Genomic DNA, 26,436 nt, shown 5'->3' with positions numbered 1-26,436 from the left:
CAAGCGATATTCTCATCAGCGTATGTTGAACATGGAATGACTGGAAGTGTTTGTCCGAAATCACCTGAAAGGACCAACAGAGTTCCGCCAAATGGTTTGTCGCTGTTTTTATTATCATTCAATGTCCTGTTCAAAGCCTCAAGTGAATATTTGTGTGCCATAGTACATTCATCCCAAATAATAATTTTACACCGTTTCAGCACAGTGGCCATTGACGATTGTTTCTTAATGATGCATACTGCGTCATGGTTATTCTGACTATTTAGTAGCTGCTTAAATACTGAATGAGCTGTTCTACCTCCATCCAATCAAGTTGCTGCAATGCCCGATGATGCCAATGCGACGCCATCATTTGATCGTATTTCAGCAAGAATTAGCGAAATAACGAACGTTTTGCCAGATCCACCCGGTGCCGATTTTGAATGTAGAATTGAATTGCTGATCATCAGCTGCCCACCCTGGCGACGCCCTTGCATCAGTATCTTGTTGCTGGATTTGTTCTTCTGTTGTTTCGGGTCTGATATTTCGCAAGTTTCGAGCTTTGCGTTTTCTCGGCATTGCTCACTGTACAAGACATACATAAATATAATAAATGAAATTATTTAATGATGAAATTAGGGCCAGGATTTTTGCCACAGTTTTGAAATAATTTGTTTTCATTTATGAAATTATATCAAAAATAAAGGTTTTATGAAAAAAATTTATAAATGATCTTATAATTTTTTCATACAACCAATATTTTCATTGACACTTCAAAATAAAAATTCATAATGATTGATTTTTTTGAAACTATGAAAATCTTAATTGTTCAATTACATTTTTTTAAAAAAATCAAATTAAATTACACTGAGATAGCTAAAAAATAATTGTCAACGTTACTATTACACTTGATGCTTAAACAGTAATGATGGCCGACAATTGTGTAGGGAGTGAGCAAGAAAGGAGACTGGCTTTGTTCTCAACCCTACTCCGTGCTGTTTACGGGGTCAGACACCTGTAGACATCTGGCGGAGATAACTAATTAAATGACGATTGATCAGTTTTTGACCGGAAAGAAAAATTGATTAATTTACTAAAATGGCTATTCAAAAATAAGGGTCAATCGTAGAAGGGTACAAATTGCGGATTGTATATATTGGTCTATGTTATATCATAAAAATATAGAAATTAAAAATGTTGTCTAAAGAATAAAAAAAAATGAGGGGTGGACTACCCCTCATATTTAGGGGGATGAAAAATATAAGTTGGATAAGCACAAAAAAATGTCATCAAAATCGGTAAAGCCGTTTCGGAGGGGTTTCGGAGGCAACGAAAACTGTAACACGAGGTTTTTATATATATAGATGATACTGAATGAAATATGAAAAATTCAGATTACTATTTATTCACATACATTCAAAAAAAGAACAACAAAAATGAATTAAATTTTACATAAATTAGGAACGCCAAAAATATACAATGATGGTATTGTTTGTCCAAGAATTAAATAAAAATGTATCATCAAATTTCTACTAAAAATTAATATCTCTTTCGTACATTTTTTTAGTTTTGTAATTCTATTAATAATTTCAAAGACAGAAGAGAACAGTATAGTTCTTCAACTATCCGATATCTGGAACTCTGATGGTGGCCAATTTTAGGCATATTGATAAAAATATATAATATATGCAATTAAAACATGTTTTAAAATATGACCGTTTCTACTTTTTACATACTTTTTACCGATTCCAGTACGGGATTTTTTTTTAAATTTCTTGTATGCAACACTAAAGTCTAATTTATACTAATATAATGACGTAATCAAAACTTAGTATTTTGGCCACAAAAAGGTATCATAGGTGTCACTACGATCTGCATGCTTAATCTAGATATTGAATCTTCAAGAATTTTTATGTATATGTATACCAAAGGCATTAGAATAAAATGCCTTGTGCCACGCTCACCGCTTCGTAGACAGCTGTCTGCCCTATCAGTCGCTTGCAGGTCGCTGCTCGATATCCGTAGCACAGACACTTGTAGCATCTCGTGGGCCGGACGTCCTGGGTGACACCTGGGTGACACCTTGACCATCCAACGGTTAAAGTGCCCTATTTTAGGACCGCTGTCGCATAGTTCGCGTTCATCAGCACTGAGGCTATCTGCGTCCCACCCCGAATCCAAAATTGCCAAAAAAAAACCTTTTTGCCACGCCCACATTTTTGAACCATTTTTCGATATTTTTGCATAATCTTATCAGTCTTGTAAGTTTCTATCAATTTGCCAAAAGTGTTTTTGCCACGCCCACTCTAACGCCCCAAAGCCGCCGAACAGGTCACGCCCACACTTTGGAACAATTTATTAATTTTCTCTCATTTTATTCCCCAGTATCTATCAATATCCCAGAAAAATTCACCCCAGCTGAGTAACGGGTTTCTGATAGTCGGGGAACTCGACTATAGCATTCTCTCTTGTTTATATTTATAAGCTGGTCCTATCAGTAGTTACTTCTATTTCTTTTCAACATGTATACCCGTTACTCGTAGAGTAAGACGTCTAAAACGCGCTGGAAAAGTGAGTCCATCATAAGGTTCCAAGTAAATGGACCTCTGATGGATGCCTGAGGGCATCCTGGGGGCTCCTGCCAGAGAAGAAGCTTCTCCACAAGCTGGCTTCTCGGCAGCCGGAGTCGATGAGTCGTCTCATCACGACATTCCACTCCACGTCGAAAGATCCTTAGAAGTCCGCGAAGATCCCGATGATATATTGTGCCAGGCTGGCAGCAACCGTGCTCACGACGTGTTTCCAAGCATCCTCAACGCAGCGTCTTTCTGGGAATTCAAATTGTCATCTGTTTCCATCGGGAGAACGTCCTTCAATCGGTTCACCATGATCCCCTCTAACAATTTGCCGAAAACTGGCAACAGACAGATACCGCGGTAAGAAGCAGGATCACTCCCGTCCTTATCCGGCCCTTTGAGTAGCAAGCCTCTTGGCACCAACTTCCTCCAACGCGTCTGCCTGCGTTGGCGCCGAGCTCTTAGAGGCCCGATGGCTTCTTCGCCTGCCTCGTCTGGACTTCTTCGAGGCACTGCTGGCGCTCAAGGTACTCGCGCTGCTGTCGCTCTCCATCGGACTTACTCCGATGGTGGCTCCTCATTCCGTCGATCCAATCCACAATCCACCGGTCAGGCAGCACTGAACCGTACCGACAACCACCAATAAGCTGTTTGCTGGTAGCGCAGCTTTTCAAAAGCTGACCCAAAAGCTCGCCATGAAACACGTGCTTTCCGGAATGGAAAATTTGCAATAATTAATTGCAAATACGTTTCAAACTACAGGCTTTCTACTCGCGAAAATACGAACACCACTTTCGCGGAGCACTAATCCACCGGTTAGATCACTTTCCAAGCAAGGAAAATGTAGGTATCGCAGTCTGTTCGCACTTCCGTGGTCAATCAATTCATACAAGTCACTGAGTAAAAGCAAAGACACTAGAATATTCTAGTTATTCTAGGTCTTTGGTGAAAGGGTATACTAGATTCGTTGAAAAGTATTTAACAGGCAGAAGGAAGCGTTTCCGACTATATAAGGTATGTATATTCTTGATCGAGATCCGTATGAACGTCAAGATCTCAGGAAGAATAAAAACTAGAAGGTTGAGATTCATCATACAGATTTTAGAGACAAAGACGCAGTTCAAGTTTGTTGATTCACGTTGCCACGCCCACTCGAACGCCCATAAACCGCACAAAACTGCCACGCCCCACTTATGAACAATTTTTAATTTCTTATTTTATTCGATATACCAGAAAAATTATGAAATTTCGCGTTCGCATTTAGCATTCGCACATTTAGCGTTCGCACTAGCATTCTCTCTTTTACGCGACACTGCGAAATTAATAACTTCCAAACGGAGAGAGATATTTATTTCTGTTTTTTTTTTGTACTAGCCCATTTTTTTTATGATAAATTGTAGTCGTGGCACCTCCCCATATATTTAATTAACTAATTTTGTATAGGGATTTCTCTGATTTCGTCTGCTTTTTCTAGTCCAAACAAAGAACAACTGATTTCGTGGTAGTGATTATAAATTATTAGCATATTAAATTATTTTACAAATAATAAATGAATGAACAATTCAGCAACAGCCTTGTTTGATTCCCTAAACTTGTGCGCTTGTGCGCACGGCACTCCGAACAGCTGTTCTAAACAGCTGATATCTTAACCGTACGGGATTTTTTTAATTTCTGGTACGCAACTCTAAAGTCTAATCTTATAATAACATAATGGCGTAATCAAAACTTAGTATTACAGACTTTTGAAAAATGGCTTTTTTGATCCCCAAAAGGTACCATTAAGCCTATAGTGCAGCCTATAGTCGGCGGTAAACGCAGCCCTCGCACGTTGCTTTTGCCAGACATACCGCACATTGCAGGACTCCGGATGTGAGATGTGTAAGGATACCACAGCGCCAAGCTTCAGGATGCATGTAGGGATAGGAAGAAGAGTAGAAACTGAAAGGCCATTCCAGAAACTCTGCAACGACTTCCTAGGCAAGTTCCCGAGAACCAAAAGTGGTCACGCATGGATATTTATCGTAGTGGAACATTTCTCAACATCGATTTTCCTGAAGGCGATGAAGGTGCGACGGCGGCGAACGTAGTAGATTTCATGGCGAACGAAGTTTTTTACAAGTTCGGTGTCCCTGAAACGGTACATTTGGACAATGGAAAACAGTTCACATCTAAGACGTTCGAGGAGATGGTCGATGGGTTCGGAAGCCAACATATCAAGACGCCGAAATACTCACCCCAAAGCAACGCAGCGGTGAGGGTAAATCGAAATGTGCTGGCAGCAATCTTGGACAAGGATCACAGAGAGTGGGATGCGCATCTGCCGGAGATCGAGGTGGCCATATGGAATACTGCCCACTCAGCCACAGGAAAAACACCGTTCTTCACTGTATTCGGTCATCACATGTTTTTGAATAAAGGAAGGAATGTCCAGGAACACTTCGAGGGCGCCTAGAGACGACTCGGCAGCCCTACGACTGCACGCCATGCCAGGACAGGAAGTCTTCCGGAGGAACTTCGTGCTGAGTGGTTTCAGAAAAGCCTTCAACGCCAAGTTCGCCCGTAAGTACCTGAAAGGGAGGTTGGTCAAGGCCGTCGAGAGTAATGCTCCATGCACCATTGTTTTTCCTCTTCCTGAGGTCTCGACGCTCGAAGTAACGGACAGACAGCCATGACTAGATCCTTAAGCGAAACAGCAGTTCAATAAGGAGTACAGATTCCCAGATAAAGCCAAGGTGACAGTTTGCATTGCTTAATATTTGTTGCTCCAATATTTATTTTCTCATTTGACTAGATATTGTTCCATCATAATGCGTTTTTGTTCGCTTCGTAATATTTATTATATTGTAATTAGGTTATTTGTTAATGCCATTTAGCTTGCGCCACAAATTTGTATATTTGTAAATTACCAACAAATGCCAGCGCAGTATATGCCCACATTAGAACACACATCGGGGCATATATAACGTCGGGACCGTCGAGGGTTGTATAATTATTTTATAAATATAACATGTTAGGGCGATCGTCAACCGACCGGTTTTTTTGCATAGATTTTCTTCTTTTTTATTGTACATACAGTATATATGATATATCCGATAATATATGTAGAATTAAACGTAAATAGTGCAACATACATAATACATGAATAAAGAATCATTTCTTAGGGGTACAATATACACATTCTCTATTTATGTTAATGAATCCGTTATGAGCCGTTTAAAGAGTTCTTAGTAGAGCTGTTTGACATGAATTATTGAGTTATCCAGAGGACAAGAAAGCGAAAAAATTCAAGCCTTTTAGGAAGTTGTTAGTCCGGGATGAAGAATATATTTATATTCAACTTGTATTCAAATTTTTTTGAAAACTCAATTAATAAATCAATATGTATGGCAAATATTTATTTAAGTTTTAAATATATATAGCTTTTCGGTTTCTTATACACTTTCTGCGTCAACAAAGATGATTTGCCTATATTGTTTCCCATTACTTTGTAGTTTATTTTGAATATAATTTAATTTAATTCACAACAATAACATTTGAATATGCATTTTCGTTTACGTTTTTGCTTTTGTTTGTAGTTTTCAATTCATTTCTAAATTTATGAAATTAATGGTGTACATAAACCTAAGTGTATATGATGGCTATGGATAGTTTCAAGTTTCACATCCCACACATGTATGGTGACCAGTATTGGTTAACTTTGTAAAGCTGGCAGCTCGTTCCAGGGTAGGTTAATGTCGTTTAAGGCTGGCAGCTCACTCCATGTTGATTAATCTATGCTTGCAGCTTTCGCCAGAAACTTACACGGTAATGCTAATGTTAACATTATGCGAAGTGGAAAACTGGAGCCAGCGATGTGTTATCTTATTTTTATTGGTTAAGCTTCCGTGCATTTGAGCCTATGCTTTTAGAACGCTATGAGGGGAAATTGCTTTTAATTTTTCTGCCTTAGGGAAACATCCGTTTCAGTTCTTCTTTGTTCGCTTGTATGAGTCTGTGTGTATTGCGATTATAACCACTATGCATATGTTGGGTTGACTTTAAGTACGATTCTGGTCTGATATCAATTAACATTAACGTGATCATATGTCTACAAGTAACGAAGTTTAATTTTTTTAGGTCATGTGACAATGGCTGTGGCATATGGTTTATAGATTATAGGTCACCTAAGATGCTTTTGCTAACTCCGCTGACGTGTCCACAGATCCATTAGCTCCTTCTTGGATTCGTTCATTTGGCTTTTTACACAGCAATGACCTTTTCGTCAGTTTCTCCTTCGTCTGCTTTATTTGCACTCTTCAATTGCTGCACTTAACACCGTATTGTATAATATGTATGTATGTATATAACAAGAACGATAAGGAAAACCATGCACGAGGAATATCTACAAAAATCCGCTTGATGGCACTGCCTTTCCATTTACATGAAACTGTGAAGTTCCGGTTGAACCCTACTGTGGCAACGGAACGCAGCAGCTAGCTTACTTAGTTAGAGTCCGTGTCCGAATCGCTGGGCGGAACCGGGGAAGCAGTAGGCTTGGTTGCCGTGCTGGGCGGCTCCTCGCGAATAGGACGCGTTGCCGCCAAATACGCATTCGTGGACTCGCCGTGCGTGGTCTCGATGCCAACCCTGGTAGCGAAAATAACACATGAGAAAATGGCGATATTTTTACCATGATTCCATCGTCTTAACTACTTACTTGTACTCGTGCCGTGCCAAATAGCGGACGTACTTCTCTGGCGGTTCATCGGCATCCGAATCCTGTACACTCACGGAGCGCACAGTGGTATGCGAGACCTGCGTGGCGGGCATAGTAAACTCCACGAATGCGTATGGCGCCAGCTCGCTTGGAATCTGGTCATACGATGTAAGGGCCATTCGGCACACAAGCTGATGTGTGGTGTACGCTCCTACCGGGGGAAAGGGTCAAGGTAAATGCATTGCGATTGAGTACATGTCAATACGTCCACGTAGGGGTCATATTAAAGGGCCCCCGGACTCTATACAAATTTTGATTGATTTGATTTCACAGATCATATGCAAATAATTATGAGGTTCTAATTTTAACAAAAAGAACGCACAAGTTTTGTGGCTCGCCTAAGAGCGGATTAGGATAATTTTCAAAATAAGCTAGAAATCTTAGTACAGGGTTCGTATAGAAAATTAAAAAAAAAACATGGCTGCTGGCTTAATCCACACAAGTAAATATTAAAAAATGGGCCAATTTTGTTACTGAATCTTGTTTACATATATCTAAATTTATTCCCAACGAAAAATCAACCAAAAAAATGATATAAAAAAAATTGTACGAAAAACTCTAACATTCAACAACTAAACCGTTTTCACAATGATTTTTTTAAGTGCAGATTTTTTTCGTTGATCTTCAAATTTAAAAAAAAATGTTTTGATCAAGATTACAAGATTTAAAATAATGATAATTTTATTCCATTTATTTATTTATTTATTCCACTCAAAATAAAAATCAACAGTAAGTCACGGACTCCGGGACTTTAACGAATATTATTTGATATCCTTGTATAAATATCGCAAAGCTGCCCCCTGAACCTGTAGCATCATTTATTAGTGAGCATTATTTTCACTAAGCATATTCTTCACTGCTGACTTGTGTTGCAGGAACCGAGTGGACTACGTTGACCAGGTGATACAAATTTGGGTACTCGTTTCGCAGACGCTGTAAAAATTTTAACTATTTTTCTATCACACATTTCCTTGTATTACCTTTGCGTTCATTGGCAAAATAAAGCATACCACATACATTCACAAATACAATTACATTTTACGAACATACTAGAAAGGTGCCACCACGTTTGCCAAGGTATACCTTGTCCGAGTTTAGTCGCTTGTGAAAAGTAATGTTCAAATTCAGCATTCAAGGAAATGCAATTTTTGGATAAATAGTAAAATAATATGTTCTAGAATATTGCACCTTGAGAAGTTTGAAAAACATACACATTCCTAAACAGTAGAATTTCCAAGTTCTGTTTTTTCACTAAACTAAGCCAAAAACAATTTTAAGCTACATAGATACTACACGACAATTAAACAGGTTCTTTTAGTTTTTTATGAACAATCTGAATTGTACAAATAAATTGAAAAAAAGTAGAATTCGATTGCCCAGAACAACAGCAGAAATTCCAGCGCTGATCAATTTTCTGGGATATTGAAAGATATTGGGAAATAAAATGAGAAAAAAATTTAAAATTGTTGCAAAGTGTGGGCGTGACCGAATCGATAGAAATTTACAAGACTAATGAAATTATGAAAAAATTTAAAAAAATGACTAAATATGTGGGCGTGGCAGTTTTTGATATATTTGCATTCTATTACTCTTCTTCCAATTTCTATCGGTATACCAAAATTATTTTGCCCACGCCCATTCTAACGCCCACCAACATCCAAAATTGTCACGCCCAGACTTTTAAAAAGTATTAAAATATTTTTTAATTTTTGTATTACTCTTGAAATTTTAACGCCCACAAACACCCAACATTGATGTCACCAGACTTTTTAAAGGTGTTTTTGAAAATTTAGAAATTTCTCGTTCCCACTTCCACCAACGCGTATCTTTTAGGCAGGTAAGTCGACTATAGCGTTCTCTCTTGTTAAACCTGTTAGTCGCAGAGTAAAAGGATTTACTAGATTCGCTGAAAAGTATGTAACAGGCAGGAAGCGTTTCCGACTATATAAAGTATATTCTTGATCAGAAATAATAGCCGAGTCGATCTGGCCATGTCCGTATTTACGTTGACATCTCAGAAAATATAAAAGCTAAAGAGTTGAGAATTAATATACAGTTCCCAGAGGCATAGACGCAGATCAAGTTTGTTGATTCATATTGCCACGGCCACTATAACGCCCACAAACCGCTCAAATTTGCCACGCCCACACTTTTGCAAAATGTTTTGATATTTTTAAATTTATTTTTTAGTCTATTTCTATCGATCTGCCAAAAAAATTTATGCCACGTCCACTCTTACGCCCATAAACCGTAAAAACTGCCACAAACACAATTTTGAAATTTTTTTAAATATTTGCTCATTTTATTCAACAATATCTATCGATATCCCAGAAAAATTTCTAAATTTCGCGTTCCCATTTCCACTTTCTGAGTAACGGGGAGATAGTCGGGGAAGTCGACTATAGCATTGTCTCTAGTTTTACCTCTAAAGGAGGTGACTTTTTTTGGCATTTGAGTGATTGTTCTTGCTTAAAGTTTCATATACTTTGGAACTCTTAAAGGACAACACAGACAGAACTTATTTCTTTCTTCGTGGAATACTACTCCGGACACGAAAGGTGAAGAGGGAAACAAACACCAACGACGAATATTTCGCCCACAAGAACATGTTTGTCAAATAAATTAGAATTTTGAATGCTTTTATCAAGAATGCATTATTATGCAATGCTTTAGGTAAAACTCACCTTGACCCTCTTTGGGCAAACGGGGACAACGCCACACAATGGCCCGATGATGATGCTCGTATTTGGCCTGTCCGGAGGTCACCTCGATCAGCGACTCCTGAAGCGTGTCGACGGCACCCAGGATTCGCTCGATACCCTTGATCTTGCCTGTTCGCCGATGAGCTGACTTAACCGAACCATATCTGTTCCAGACAACAATTAAATACTCAAAGGCCATTTGATTATTGCCAGAAACACCTACCTGAAGTGCTTCTCCACACGGAACAGGTAGATCCAGCATTCGGGTATGGGGAAGCGAACGGAGACATCCTCGCAAGGGATTTGGCCTAACTTGCGGGAGGTGAATCCAGGCACCAAAATGTCGGCCCGCAGTTCCACCTTGTTGCCGCTAACGCACCAGGTTGCCTTCAGCTGCAGCGGAAGTTCCCGATTCTTGGGCGGACGCACTCGGAAGCGGAGCAGCTCAATATAGTTCGCGTCTGGTGGTTGAAACCTGCACAGGATCGGGATTTTTTACAAGTGGATAGGTACATAGTAACTTATGTTCAGTTTTAAAAAATGTTTGTTTACGTTCATTTAAAAATTAACTGCTATAGTTTCAGAGATATAGTCGTTCATACGGACAGACAGAAGGACATAGTCAAATCGACGCAGCTAATCATATGGATCTCGAATCATCATACTTTATGTGTAACGCCAATTTCTACTTACTTGATGGTGCGCGTTCTCTCATACTCCTGCTGATTAACAACACTATGAAACTCAACGGCCTCCAGCCTGATCCACTCCTCGGTGGCCACCGGAATGATGTCGTGCCGGCCGACGACCTCCTTTCCCTGCCGCCACATATCGTTTACGCCTAATTCGATGGTGGGCATGCCGGTAAGAAAGGCGAGGAAGAAGAGTCGCACCCGGGCTATCTGTTTGAGGATCTTGCCCTCGAAGTCCTGTTCCACAGTGATTTCATCAACGGCGGTTACCTGGACCTCCTCCATTTTGTATGTCAACGCCCGATCCCGAAGAGCCGGAAGCTTGAACAATGCCTCCTCGATGCAGACCGAGAACTGCTTCATGTCCTCGTAGTTCATTGAGCCAATCTTGAAGAGTTGGGATGACTGCGGGGCATGCTCTACAGGCAGGCCAAGTTTTTTGAGATCGCTTCCAAACTCCTTGACGCCTTCGTAGTCGCCAGCGATGGCATATTGTGCAAATTTGGTCAGCTTATTTGTGATCCGCTCCGCCTTGGTCACTTGACCGGGTCTAACGCCGGGTCTTTCCTTGTAGAATATGTACTGCAGTTTCATCGTGAAAATCTTGCCGAACTGATCATACTGCTGGGCCCCGATCTCCGACACAGAATACGAGGGTTGTAAGGGCAGTTCTTGAAAGGGTTGCTTATCGCCCGTCTGGTTAAGCAGCTGAACCACCGGCACGTCGTTCTGCACCACCAGTCGGACAAAAATTTTTTTCCAGAAGCGCTGACCGGTGATCTTCTTCTTGTTGGGCTGCCGCAGTTGCATTTCCCATCCCGGTCCAATGTAATGGAGTCTCGGGAACTCCTCCAGCGGTTGTGATACATCCTCGTCATAGAGTGGTGTCTGTGGAGTTTCCTGCGAGTCCGTGCGTTTAATGGCGGTTCCATCGGTTGGTGGCGGCCCCGGAGCCGGGAGGCCACTAACATCCTCGAACGGATTGACGGTTAAGCCAGGTAGCGATGTGGTCTGTGCCTGGTTAACACTACGCGCCGGCGGCGGTGGTGGCGCAAGTTGGGGAGCCACCCCACAAGTTCCCTCTGCCATCGGGCGGATCACCACGCTGAAATCCTTGTCCACAGATTCCACGGAGTCAGCGCGTGCAGGCGCCTGCATTGAATAGAAATCATCGTCCTCGTTGCCGAATCCATCATCCGCCGAATTGGTGTCGCCAAAGGCATTAGCCGAGACTGTGGCCGATCGGAAAGCACTATCTCCCCAAGCTGAAAAAAGCGTCGATTCATTGATTTAATAAACTTCAACAATTATTATAGCCGGTACTATAAGTGAAAGTGTAAAAGTGTTTCCGACCATATAGAGTGTATATATTCTTGATCAGGATCGATAGTCGAGTCGATCTGGAACTATCCGTCTGTCCGTCCGTATGAACGTCGAGATCTCAGGAACTATAAAGGCTAGTTGAGATTAAGCATGAAGCTTCCAGAGATATAGACGCAGCGCAAGTCTGTTTAAAAATGTTGCCACGACCAATCTAACGCCCACAAGCAGCACAAAACTGTCACGATCACACGTTTGAACAATTTTAAAATTTTTTCTTACTTTATTCACCAATATCTACCATTAGATATTAATATCTGTATGGTATCCCAGAAAAAATATGAAAATTCGCGTTCGCATTTCGAGTAGCTGAGTAACGAGTATCTGATAGTCTCTTGTTTTGAAATACATTGCTTGTAAATGTCACTTTTAATCGTAACAAAATTTGACATTAACCATTTTGGAGCATTGAAAGAAATTTCCCCAAGTCTTTTTTTTTGCAGGTATTATATTGATATTATTTATTTAAGTCAGATCGGTCGGGTCCAACCACTATATCATATATGTACATAGCTGCCATGGGAATAATCGGGAAAAAACTAGACCTTCGTTGCTATTGATAATAATTTGCTCGAATTGAGTAAACAAAGTTTTTCACAATAGCTACCATAGGAATACTAGAAAAACTATTTAAAAATAAATCATAGTTTCGTTTTTATTAATCTAACATCACTTTGTTGATGTTGTAATTTCAGTTTTAATTTTATTAAAATCGAAGATCATCGAAAAAGTCGGAAAATGACTTGCTTATATATGGAAATAAGTGAAGCTGCCATAGGAGTAGTCTAATTATTTCTTGAAAAAACTACAAAAGAAATGGTGCTGTTGTTTATACGCATATCGTTTTTTTATTCGGTCCTCACTAGGATATATAGCCGAAGATAGCTTTATTCCCTGTCTTTATTGGTAAATCTAAGTCATATTTTCGATCTTGATAAATAAAACTTACCATCGCTGCCCGTGGGCGTTATCGCTCCGGAACCGCCAAAGCCCTCCATTATGCTGATGTTGTCCTTCTTCACCGAGTCAAACTTGGCTGAGAAGGCGTCGAACTCGTCTGGATCGGAAGCAAAGATATTGGCTGTATGGCTGGGCGCTTTCGGGGTCTCCATCTGCGAGTCCGGATCGTTCACTGCAAATATATTGGCAACTACCGCTGGCATGGGCTCGAAGTTCGGCTCCTCTTCCTCGGGGCTGGCGAAGGGGTTAGCAGACAACTGGCCGCTGGAAGCCAGCGGAAAGTCTAGACCGGTGTCCATTTCTTCCGGCTCGGGCTCGCCGGCTATTGGCTCACCATCGACTAGAGCTGCCTGGGTGGTCACAATGCGTTCTGTTGGTGGGCTGTGATCAGAGACGATCTCGGGCTCCATATCGGGTTCGATTTGTGGTTTCGTCTCTGATTCCGGCTCCTGCATAGCCTCCGGCTCATCCTCGTCATCAGATCGCGGCAGGTCCTCTACCGTGGTGATCTCAATATCCGGCGTGGTGGCCCTCTGCGTGCTGGCGGTTCCCGGTGGTGCAGCCATGTTATTCACCTGTCGTTCCAATCCAGTAGCCGCCTGTGGTTGGGATGTTATATCATGGGTGCTTTCGTCTGGTCGTATAAGTAGGGAAGTAAATACTGGTTCATCTCGAGAGCTAATTCCATTCCTCTGCTCCGTGTCTGACTCCTCTTGTTCCGGCGGTACACCCTCCCCAATCGCCTCCTGCAGATCGTCATGCAGTAAATCCGGCTTGGATGCTGGTTGGGCAGGTGGTGCATGCGGTTGCTCAAAGAGACTTAGTATGTCCTCCTTGGATTTATGTGGTGGTGGCTTGGCCGGCTTACATGCCGTAGTACCAAACATATCCAAAAGGTCATCCGCTTCTGGCGCGGCTGGCGGTGGAGCAGCTGCGGCCAACGGTGGTGGAGGTCTTTGTGGTGCTGCCTGACCCGGTGGAGCGGGACGTGGCGGGGCAGGACGAGGCGGTGGTGGGCGAGGGGGTTGTTTCATCGGTGTTGCAGGAAGTGGAACTGCCGCCTGAATATTAGGCATCGCTGTCGGCACTGCAAAGGGATTATCTAGCGGCACACCGCCTGCCACACCACTAATTAAGTCCGCCTCCATGCCTTGAGTATGGGCACTCGATCCACTATCCACCGACATATCCAGAAGATCGGCTAGTCCCGAATCCGGAGTGGGGCTGGGCGAGTGCAGATCCCGCATCGAAACCGGGCTGGGAGATCGGGTGGCCGGTATACGACCTAGTAGCTCGGAACTAGTTTCGTCTAACTGACTGGACACCGTACTAATTAAGTCTTGGGTGCTCTGTGGAGGAACCAGTGGGCGTGGCGGGGGCGGGTGCGCGTGTGATTGCAACTGTGGCTGTGACTGAGGCGGCTTCTTACCCTCATCCTCCTCCTCGGCGCCTGATTTCAAACTTAACGCGTCGTCCTCAGCCTCGATGGTAGTGCCGAAGAAACTCATCGCCGGGTCGAGTTCGTTGTCATGTGTGGCCTCCGCTTCTGGCTCCGCCCCCAACTCGAGATCGTCGGCACCAAAGGAAAAGGGATTTGAAGCGCCGGTAGCTAAATATGAAAGTGAACAGATAGTAAATATTGAGCAATCCGAAAATAACATTTAAGTTGCTTTCATTTATCTTGTATTATCGGATAAAGTATTATATTGAGTTTTAACACTCGTTGAGTCACGGTATACGGCGCACAGTTTAGTAATCAAGAACGGATAAGCGGAAAACCCTTGAATTTCAAGGGTTTCTATAGCTACTGCATATCTATATTTCTATATAAAAATATATTATCTTATTTACTGCTTTGCATTACTTGGTTAGACATAGCTTTATTTAATATAGGTCTAGATATTAAAGCTTGATTCCCATAAGATCGATAAGCAAACTAATAAAAAACCAGATAGGTCGTACAAAATGTTTTCGGCATAGCGCAGGATCCCCTTCTATCTTTATAGTTTAGCCACCAAACTGGACGTTTCATGGCATTCCGTCAAGGCTAGGGAATATGATACAATCCCAACCCAATGGGGTGTAAATCATGCCAACTGTTAGGCCACACATCCAAGCATTCCAATTTTGTAATGCATTGTAAAAACCAACGATGTACATTTACTGACATTATGTATAAGAATAATTGTATTAAAAGTGTAGACCACTTAAAAATTCTGGGTATAACCTTCGACTCAAAGCTTAATTTTAAAAACCATTGCATTAATCTTAGAAAACAACTTGAATCTCGATTTAACATTATTAAATTGTCAAGTTCCAAGTACTCCTGTAGACACACCAATACTCTTATAACATTACTCGCGCACTAAGGCTCTCTAAAATAGACAATGGTCCCACCTACAAGAAGTCCTACCAGCTTTCCACGGAGCTGTTCGTCGAGCCATCAATGCGTTCCCCACCTCTCCCACTCGTTGCATACTCGGAGAAGTCTGCCCAGCGGTCTGCAGGTCTGATCGCATATTAGAATGCACCATGCATCTTCTACCAAGACTATTCACCACTCCCAACACCCTTTTTAAAAAAGATTTCTGCGCCAAATGTAAGCGGAATCGCAAATACAGATGCCTCTGTACGCTCAGGCGCTGTGCCAGCTACTGCACCCAGCTCGGCCGGCCGCCTCTTATACCACAAGAGGCTATATCCTCGCCGCCTTATTGGTCCCCCCAACATCAATACAAATGTGCCGAGTTCCACAAGGAACAAAACTACGAGTGCCGAGTTTCTTAGCCGTATTCTGTCTCAATAAGAAGCGATCGGCAACAGTATCTGGCTATACACTGATGGCTCTAAATCGACCGAAGCAACTTCCTTCGCTGTTGTTTGAGAACACAACATTATCGCTGGAGGGCACCTGCCCTTACATATCTCATAACTTACATAACTGCCCTTATACTAAAAGCCTGTCAGTTCGCGGCTTCAAACAGAGGACAATTTGTAATTTGCACCGACAGCCTTTCTACGATTTCTGCTCTACAAAACCGTATCCACAGCGACCCAACCATACTGGCAATCTAGATGATCCATCGATACTCTTTAGTCCCGTAAATGTCAATGTCATCAATAATTTAATCCAAGATCATCTTGACGAGACATCATCTTCAGACACAGATACTCTGCCATTCTACCATCCAACTCCTTGCCCATTATGCGGGGAAAATCTATCCGTCGAACATATGTTGGACACTTGCCATAAACTTGAGAGAATAAGAGAGAGATACTGAATTTGCTTCCCAAATCCCATCCACCATTCTACGCAATACCTCAAAAGAAAACATTTGAATCTGAACAATTTTATAATAAAAACCCAAATTTGATATTTGGAACGGAATATGTAAATATTATTTCGAGTCGAAGGAACCAGCAGCCAGTACTTGTTCTCAATATATATTAAGTTTAGTATTTAATACTAGATTTAATCTTTTTAAAATAAAATAAAAAAAATAAATAACAAATTTAAATGAGCGTAGAGTACCCAGAATTTTAATGGTTATACAGGCCGTTGCCCATTTCGGAATTTCAATAGGAGACGATTTTATTAAATTATCGCCCCTTCAGTCACGTGTTTGGAACGCATTATCCGAGGCTTTCAAATTCGACGTGTTTGTAGTCGCTTAAAGTAATCAAGTCTAAAACTTAAAAGGAATTCAAGCAAGGCGTTAATATCTCACCTTCCATCTACAAAAGCTCTAAAATAAGGTTTTGTTACGAAAAATTCTGCTTAGCTAAATAAGAATACTATTTTAATTTTCTCATTTAAAATATTAAGCTTCCCAAGTGGAAATTTTCTGTTTCAACGAGAGGAATTATTAATTGTAGATGGTGTATTTAGGTTCCGTTCGTCACTCCTCAGTAAGGGGGGTTTTGTTTAATCTAAACTTCGGGTTGCATACCTAACTCCCTTTCAAAAAAATCGGAAAAAGTTGTGAATCTAAATGGAAATTTGTACATACCTGCTATAAAAGGATTATCCGCACTAGGTTCAGGTTCAGATTGCATGAGAAACGGGTTGGCCGCTGCATCGCAACCTTCCAGGTCTTCGTCCATTAAAAAGGGATTAGCCATTTCCGATTTCGGCTTTTACTTTTCTGCGATTAAAGATAGCCTATATATCTTATCTTAACGTTCGATCAGCTCGCTTTCCAGCAGCTTTATCTCTGTCTCGCCGGGCGCTAGATTCTCCGCAATTGAAGTGTCGAACGGGTCTATATCCTGGGCGGGCAAGGACGGTCTTGAGGAGGTCGAAGGCGTGAGGACCTTGTCGCCCAAGCCCAACTCCTGAGCGTCGCTTTGCACGTCAAGTACGTCAGTCACCGAAGTCTTTGTCTCCGGCAATAGTTCGTTTTCTAGAAGTTTTAGCTCAGTCTGGCCCGGCTGGAGATTTGCCGCTATGGATGTGTCAAATGGGTCGATGTCCTCCTCCGATTTGCCGCTTCCACCTGAATTGGTTAGCTTCTTACGCTCTTGAGCGGGTGTCAAGACCTTGATGTTGATATTCTCCTCGACGGCCAGCAAGACTTCAGCTGGAACAGGAGTAGGTGGAGCCCGGGGGTCAAAATCGGGGTCGGAAAGGCTGTGCCGTAGATTGGCGGATACGGAGATCAAATCCTTTTCAATATGCTTCAGCTCTATATCGCTGAGTTTTGCCTCAGGCACATAAGACGTATCGAAGGGGTCAACGTCCTCAGTTTCTCTTTCACGCTCCTGCAAAAGATTGTCAGATGGTGCGTAGTACGGCGTCAGTGGCTTCTTACTAGCTCCCAACTCATTACCCGCTCCGAGAAGATCTGGTGCCGGTTCCAGGAAGCCCACGCTCTTGGCCTGGATGTTTAGACTTAGAGAGGACTTTCGTCGAGCTGTATCGAAATCCGTTTCTTTTTGCTCTAATTTTACTTGCGGTGCTGCTGGTTCTTCTTGATCCGCCCGTGGATCAAAGTCTGGGTCACTCAGGGACTGCTTGAGGGTTACTCCGTCTACGCCCGAATAGTTAAGAAGCTCGCGCTCCAGAAACCGTAGTTCCGTGGACTTGGGTTGCACCAGAGCCGATACGGCCGATGTATCGAAGGGATCAAAGTCCTCTGCCTCTTGGTCGACGCTTAATGTCGGCGCCAAGGGCGCGGGAACCACCTGACTGAGGTCGGTAGCACTACCAGCGAGAAGATCGCGTTGTGGAGCTGCTAAAAAGGATGGCCCTGTGGCCGGTTCCTCCGCACGCGGATCAAAGTCGTCGTCTTCCTCAAGTACAGTGGTCTTCTTAATCACTTGCTCTGCGTAGTTGGTGTTAAAGGGGTCGTCTTCCGGGTTCTCCTCCTCGTCCTCTGACACGTAAATCGCACCGGGCACAATGTGGGGTCCTGTAGGCGGACGGACTGGGGGTGGCGGACGCTTTGGTTTTCCTAGGGATAAAACAGGAGTAAATTGGTGGGTTAGAAAATTTGAAAAGGCTTTAAATAAGTAAGTTATTATCTCCGACTATCAGATACTAACGGAATCTATTGAAAGTGAGAATGTGAAATTTCATAATTTTTCGGACATATTGTGCCATATCTGCCATATACATTCGAGAATATAATGATAAAAAATTAGCGGCTTGTGGGCGGGCCAAAAAGTTTAATTATTCAGACATATATAAATGCAGAAAGATATATTAATGCAGATATAAACGGTGCACTTTCAAAGTCAACTGAATTGTGAGTTAATACCTAAGATTATATTTAAGAACATGAATCTACACAAATACAAAAAATACTACCATATATTTACACTCTAATGTTAAGGTTATAAGTCATTATTGTACTTTTAAAAAAAAAACTAACCAGAAAAGCTCAGAGAACTCTTACCTGATTCTTGGTCCGGTTGCTTTTCAAATTCGGCCCAACTACCTTCTCCAAAGGCTTCAGTGGGCAGCTGCGCGACAGGCAAAGCAACCTGGCTAACGACAGTAACCTCTTCCTTTTTGGTCAGCGATTCCGCGGCTAGTTCGGCGAACTCGTCGTATTCTTCGTCATTGAGTGCATCGAATTCTGATAGATCCGGGTTAAGCAGCTGATTTTCGTGATCTTTGTGCTCGAGCTCTTCCTCCTCCTCTATGGGCTGCTTGTGCTTAATCAAGTGCAAATGCAAGGAGACACTAAGATCAATGGGAACCGATGACTCGGATAGTTCCTCGTCGAGGTCGTCAAGCAAATTATGCTGAGGCTCGACGTTCGAAGTGGCAGCCAGAAGTTCCGATTCCGAATCAGCTAGCTCTACGCTTTCGCTAAGAAGGAGGTTCTGGATACCCTTTCTTAACTTTCGCTTGGGATTCGCTAGGGCGACAGCGTGCTCTCGGTCCACGCGACCGGATAAAACCTCAACGGCTGCTCCAAGACTCACTAGTTTCTTGTTGCCTTTTGCTCTATCGGCACCAACAATAACCTTCTCCGCGTATGCGGTGTCAAAGGGATCGGGACCGTCGTCGGCAAGGACGGGGGAATCTGGTACAACGGCTAGTTGGAGCTCGCCGCTGGTGATAGCCTCAATGTAGTCGGTGGCAAAGATGTCATCGGCCTCGTAATCGCCTGCCTCCTCCTCTGATTCAGATAGCTGAACAACCGCCTCAGCTAACTTGTCCCGTTGGGCCTCGATCTGCCCAAGGCGCTGTCTTTCCCGCTCCTGCTGCTCGGCTTCAAGGCGAGCGGCCTCCTCCTCCTCCTGTTTCTTTTTTTCAGCGGCAGAGGGCAGTCGCTGGTAAAATGACTCCTTCTTGATCCGATCGAGCTCGTCCTGGGTTTTGTGTAGAATGCTATCGACGCCTGATGTAAGTGCCTTAAATTTGGCCCACTCCTCGTCGCCGCCGGCAGCCCCCTGATTTTGATCCGATAACTGTTGTTGGGCGTTGAGGATGCTAGAGGATAATCCCGAGCCTAACCCTGAGTTAAGGGCTATTGGCTCGTGGTGGGCCTCAACGTCTGATGCCGCTCCGTCGGATTCGCCGGCGTCCGATTTTGTGGCCGCCGCCTCCTGTTTGGCCTTTAGGTCCCGCTTGTACTGCTCAAGCTCCTCCTCGGTGAAGAGCTCCTGATCCTTTTTCGACTTCTTTTTTTTCTTTTTTAGGCTTTTTGGTAGCTTAAGCATTATCTAATTGCGGAGACATCGAGATCGGTCTGCAAAGAGGTCGTACAACTTACTGACTCCGGTCGAATACGAAATCGTGCTGTAGATGAAGGTGGCGGTGTGATTACAGCGACTACGTAGAATTCAGTTTAGTTCTAGTTGGATGGGGTCTTGGAACTGCGGGTGGGAGGAACAGAGGAGTGATTATGTAAGATATGTACGTCTCGCGAAATTGAACCGGTATCGAAACTGGGGTGTCTATAGGTTCAACGATTTGCCGGCCCACTCACCGCCGCCTCATCGGCTGTTTTTCGGATGTTCCAGGCGTTATCGCTTAAGCTCAAAGAAAAACCTAAAGTATATCTAAGATCAAAAATCGTTTTCGGAAAATTTGATACACACATATGTATGTACGTATATATAAAGAGCTCGATTGTGTACCTACACGTGAACTTGTCGAATTGCCAGAGCTTTCCCACCTCACACCAAAAGAGAGACGCAACGGCTGCAGTTGAGTCAGTCAAAGCTCAAAGCCCTCCCACACACACACAGAAACTCAATCTCGCATGCCAGGGAGAAATATTTTGCTGGCCGTAAAAATAGGCAACATATTCGGACACATTGTTTATACCAATTACTTGCACTTAGGACGGTGCGAATTTATCACGTTTTAGGCACAAATTTTATCATTTTAGCTGTTTATTTTTGCTAATCACTTGTCTTATTTAAAGAACTCAAATTTGGTTTGTTGATTACCTACCACTTAATACATTTATCAAAACGGTTTTCATGCGGCTTAGGTTACATCTTTTAGAATATTAATGCAAAAGTTGGTTACAGTATTGTATTATAGAAGACCGACTTTTGAATAGGATTACAAGTACAGTTTTATTGTACTTCACAATAAAAACTGAATTTAGACCCCTAGTGAGCACCTAAAAACCGAGGATCTCTGTGAAAAATAAGTTTGATATCATAGTTATACATATAAGGCAAAATTTTATCCATTTTGAGTAATAGGTACAATATAGGTACAATTCAATAATGTCTTAATTTCGTTCTATCTTTTATTTTTTAATAACTTCTTCGTTTTTCTTTCATTTTCTTCTCCTTTCTAATGAGAGTTGGTGGGAAAAATCGATGCTCTAGAGACTGAATTTCTGACAAGGGCGAGCGAGTCGACGTATTCGTGCAAAAGAGACAGCGCCCCCGCACTACAAGTCACACACACTTGGCCACTTACACACGCGTCACATAGAAAAGTTAAACTCTACAATTATATATGTATGGGGTATAGGAGCCCAAGAAACTGTAACTTTTGGTAAGCCGCCAATTCCCGCTTTTCAAAAATTGTACGTAGCTGAATTTCCAAAGTTTTCTTTCAGGAAATTATGCAACTTGCGTCTCACTCTTGTGCACACAATTATCGAAAGAACATCATTTGTACGAGAAAAAAAAGCACATTTCTCACTAATTTTTTTGGAGATAATATTTTGGCATATACTTTAAAATAAGCAAAGACCTAACACAAGCACTTAGCGTTGTTTGCTTTTAGAGGACTTTATTTTTTCGTTTTGATTCGCTTCGGTGTCTTTACCTCTGATTTGAACTATCGGGAAATCTAGCACAGAATGAATTAAATGTCGTGAAATTCCGTAGGAAGTGCTTTTCGTCAGCTGCGACGTCAGCAGCGACGAAGCAGCGTTACGGCGCACCAACGGTATATCCTGCAAAAGCTTCATAAAGCTCTGAAAAACACTGTACTTAAGGAAGTTTCCTTCCACAGCTGACATTAGCCTTTTGTTATGCTATTTTTTGCGCCTGTGGGATTTTTGCTGCTCCGAAAGCTCTGCAAGAGAAGGACTTTAACAAGAGAGAATGCGAGAATGAGAGAATTAAATAAGAATAGTCCGCTTCCCCAACTAGCAGATACCCTTTACTCAACTGGAAGTGTGAACGAGACATTAAAATATTTTTTGGAATATCGGTAGAAATTGGGAAACAAAATTAAAAAATTAAAAATTGATCAATATATATATATAAAAATTTCCGAATATATTTCAAAAGAGTGGGCATGGCAGTTTTTTGCAGTTTGTGACGTTATAATGCGGTAAAAAGTTTTTTGTTTTGCATCTACGTCTCTGGAAGACAGAAGGACAGGTCCAGATCGACTCGGCTATTGTTATAGAATTTATATGATCGGAAACGTTTCCTTCTGCCTGTTACATACCTTTCAACAAGTCTAGTATACGCTTTTACTTTACTAGTAACGGATATAAAGAGAAGCGCTGTCATCTGCGTCACTGTCATATGACACTTGGCATTTTATTAAGTCTTGTTTCTGACGCATGCGTATCCTAAACATGTTTCAGCCCTGAAAATATGTGATATTTCGTGCATATTCAAATAATCGAATAATGTTTAAATTAAACTAACTTTTTCAGAACCAACTCTTTGTCTTTCGATTTACCCGAATTTGAATAATCACTCAAATATGTAGAGGGCGTCAAATTATTTGAACTCACAATTCTAAGACAAAGCTCTCAGGCATGCATTATTGCAAAATTTTAAATTTTGTTTGGATAAGTCCGAATCATCAAACATCTAATGCAATTAACAAGGAATGGTGTTGTTCTGAAAAAAGTGTGGACGTGATTTCATGAAAACTTTAAGTCAGATCGCATTTTGTTATACCCATTAGTCGTAGAGTAAAAGGGTATACTAGATTCGTTGAAAAGTATGTAACAGGCAGAAGAAAGCGTTACCCACCATATTACGTATATATATTCTTGATCAGGATCAATAGCCGAGTCGATCTAGCCATGTCATCTGTCCGTCCGGACGTATGAAGGTTGAGATCTCAGGAACTATAGAAGCTAGAGAGTTGATATTAAGTATACATTTTCCAGAGACATAGACGCATATCAAATGTGTTGATTCATGTTGCCACGCCCACTATAAAGCCCACAAACCGCTCAAATTTGCCACGCCCACCCTTTTGCAATATGTTTTGATAAATTTTCATATTTTTATTAGTTTTTCAAATTTCTTTCGATTTTCCAAAAAGGAATTTGAATCGCCCACTCTAACGCCCACAAACCACCCAACCTTTCCACGCCCACACTTTGCAAAAATGTATTGATTCTTTTTCATAGTTTTATTTGTCTTGTAAATATTTATTAATTTGCTAAAAAAAACTTTTTGCCACGCCCACAAACTGCTCAAAACTGCCACGCCCACACTTTAAAACAATATTTAAATTTGTTTCTCATTTTATTCACCATTATCTATATATACCCAAGAAAAATTATGAAAATTCGCGTTTGCATTTCTACCAGATGAGTAACGGGTATCTGATAGTCGGGAAAGTCGACTAAGAATTCTTTGGTATTTTTCCTTAAGTTCGGAATTCCATTAATGACTGATGGAATACTTAAGTCTCTTTGCATATTTTTATTCCGATCGTACCACGGTGCCCGAGTGATGGTTCTCAACCATTTGTTGTATGAAGTCAATATTGCTGTTGCCGTATTGCCCCATAGCTGTGAGCCATAGGTCCAGATAGGTTTCAATACTTAATTATAATGTAAGACTTTTGGTCAAGGCTGAGCGGAGAGCCAGAGTTGATCAGCCAGTGTAAGTTGTTGGCTTTGAATGCAAGATGAATTGACTGCGCCATATGAGTCTTCTCATATGTCAAAGTGTACTCATAGGTACTCATACATTCCCTCATCTGCTTTCGGACGTGGTATTTTGTTCAACAACAGTGGTGGCCAAAGTTGTCTATTTAGCGTAAACGTCACGTGCTTGCATTTCTTCTCATATATCATACTTACGTTTGTATATTCGCCAGTTAGAGAGACACTTCTCAATGTCTATGAGGTACAAGCCAGCTGTGCTGTAGCTTGGATTGGGGATCTTGAACGGATAGGGATAGTTGTGTCGTCGGCAAACTTGGATACCATTAGGCGACTATTTGTAGGGACACCAGCCTCAATTTTCTAAAGTGACAGTGTTGCACCGCACTGCGAACTTTCTGCTATGACTATAGAAGCTTGTGTGTTCTTTCTGAAAAAGCTGTTTTAATATTAAACATTGGGCCGTCAGGCCAGACTCTGTCGAATGCTTGGGATACGTTTATTAATACGGCTGTGTAGATGTAGATTAAGTCGGTTTAGCAGGCATTTTTTGAATAGTTTCGCAATAAATGAGAGTAGACTAATTGGTCTTTGAGATAAAGGAACTGTGTGGTCCTTACCACTCTTTGGAATCATTATGATGATCGATCTTTTCTATCATTGGAAGTAGCAAAGTTTGGTGCTGGTATTGAAGAGCTGGATTATGTAACGAACTGCAGAATGTGCAGCTCGATGATCATTTCCGATGTTACACCGCCGCATACGGGACTTCTTCGGACTGAGATTGTCTTCAATTATTTTAGTTATTTCTTTTGGACGAAACACAATTGAGGGTGTTGTTGGTAGCAGTTTACGGGTGAAGACTGCATGATAAATAGACAAATGTATGTACATATACAAGTGGAAGCCCCCTTTCTATACAATATATTATTATTTTTTGAATATTTTGAATTGAATATCAAAAATAAATGCTCCTACACTACAATTCCAAATTCAAGGCTACTCAATTGTTCGGTAAAAACAAATTATTTAAAATTGAACCAATAATTCATAGAGGTATAGTAAACAGATTGGGAAAGGTCGAGTTATCTTTATGGAATTACTCGAAGGCAGTTTGAAGGAAAAAACCTTAAAAAGATTTTAAGATTTAAATTACTATTTTCGATCATTGCCCAAAGGCCAAGCATGTTTTAAAGTTTAAAGTATTTACTTCACTATTATTTTAACTTTTTTAGATGTATACCTTTATGTATTATTGATTGATTAAACATTATTTGTGTAAAGTCATTTTAGAGTGGTTGACAATATTTTGTAGTAATATGAATGATGTTGCCAATAATTTGGTAGTAGCAAAGACATTGGAATATTCTAATTCTGTTGTCATTGGTACTTAATACCATACCACACTATGGCAGTTGTCAAAGTGTGCACCGTATTAAGCTACATCATTTATGAAATTTTTTCTATGCGGAGCAAACACCAAAGAAATGCATTACTTACTAATGTCTTTTAAGAGAAGTAAAAAAAGATAAAAAGTATTTGGAATTTGACTTGTTACAACTTCATGTCTATTTAAGTTAGGAAACCGAAGTAGTAGAAGTAATGAAGAGAAAACTATGAGAGCATACGGATTTTGGGGAAAATGAATGAAACTTCCAATGAAAAAAATATTTTTTTAATCAGAACTTGGAATTGATGAAGCATAGCTTAACAATTTGTTATTCTTGGTATCAAAAGAAACATTTTTTGTTAAAAAAATTCAATTCTACAGGGGCTTGTAGAAAAATATGTAAGTTGTAAAAGAAAGGGTTTTCGATCACATAGTACAACAGGTATCTGATAGTCGAGGAAATCGATTATAGGAATCCCTCTCGTGTAATCCATGGATTTAAAGTTATAAAGCAAAGGTGTCATCCCACGCCAACGAAGTGGCAAGCCAACGCTTAGCGCCTAATGTCTTGCGTTTAATAACCGTAATTCGCGGAATAAAAGTGTAAACTGATTCCGACCATATAAAGAACATTCTTTATGATCAAGAATATTCTTGATCAGGATCAAGTCGAGTCGATCTGGCTGTCTCAGGAACTTATCTTAAGAACTATAAGAACTAGAGAAACTATAAGAACATGCAGATTCCGGAAAAGTAGACGCAGCGCATGTTTGTTTGTTTCCACGACCAAAAACCGCCCTTAACGCCACGCCAACTTTTGCAATTTTTTTTTATATTTTTTCATTTATTGTTAATCTTGTAAATTTCTATCGCCTTACCAAACAACTTTTTGCCACTCCCACACTTTTGAAAATTTATTTGATTTATTTTTATATTAATATTTTTCATGCTTATTTTTATCAATTTTCAAAAAATTCCGTAAATTGTGTCAGATACACAACTGGAGAAACTCCACCAAAGCGTTCTCTTGTTTTAGTATCCTTTACTCGTAGAGTAAAAGGATTTGTTAAAATGTATGAAACAGGCAGAAGGAAGCGTTTTCGACTATATAAAGTATATATATTCTTGGTCAGGATCAATGCCGAGTCGATCTAGACACATCCGTTTGTCCGTATGAACGTCGAGATCTTAGGAACTATAAAAGCAATAAG

General features: G+C 41.2%; 2 protein-coding genes across 4 annotated transcripts; both read right to left on the bottom strand.

The window, feature by feature from the left end:
• Positions 1-5,304: 5,304 nt before the first annotated feature.
• On the bottom strand, positions 5,305-17,184 carry LOC117147004 (protein stoned-B). Its single transcript, XM_033313684.1, has 7 exons — positions 17,056-17,184; positions 13,035-14,654; positions 10,707-11,970; positions 10,237-10,488; positions 9,996-10,177; positions 7,252-7,462; positions 5,305-7,181 (listed from the first exon to the last, which is right to left on the bottom strand). Exons 1-7 carry the CDS (start codon positions 17,165-17,167, stop codon positions 7,037-7,039), a joined length of 3,786 nt encoding a protein of 1,261 aa, XP_033169575.1. The 5' UTR covers positions 17,168-17,184; the 3' UTR covers positions 5,305-7,036.
• A 12-nt stretch (positions 17,185-17,196) lies between these two features.
• On the bottom strand, positions 17,197-21,896 carry LOC117147005 (protein stoned-A). Of its 3 annotated transcripts, none has more exons than XM_033313685.1 (3): positions 21,795-21,896; positions 18,943-20,374; positions 17,197-18,498 (listed from the first exon to the last, which is right to left on the bottom strand). In XM_033313685.1, the coding sequence occupies exons 2-3, from the start codon at positions 20,216-20,218 to the stop codon at positions 17,222-17,224; spliced, it is 2,553 nt and encodes an 850-aa protein (XP_033169576.1). In that variant the 5' UTR covers positions 20,219-20,374; positions 21,795-21,896; the 3' UTR covers positions 17,197-17,221. The 3 variants fall into 3 exon arrangements, with proteins under 3 accessions (XP_033169576.1, XP_033169578.1, XP_033169577.1); XM_033313687.1 differs by having other exon boundaries at positions 18,943-20,247; positions 21,795-21,888; XM_033313686.1 differs by lacking the exon at positions 21,795-21,896 and adding an exon at positions 20,488-20,869.
• Positions 21,897-26,436: the final 4,540 nt, after the last annotated feature.

The sequence above is a fragment of the Drosophila mauritiana genome, chromosome X (genome assembly GCF_004382145.1).
Source record: "Drosophila mauritiana strain mau12 chromosome X, ASM438214v1, whole genome shotgun sequence".
Classification (NCBI taxonomy): Eukaryota; Metazoa; Arthropoda; class Insecta; order Diptera; family Drosophilidae; genus Drosophila; species Drosophila mauritiana.
The sequence above is the reverse complement of the archived record's forward strand: the minus strand, read 5'-3'. Positions and strand labels throughout refer to the sequence as shown.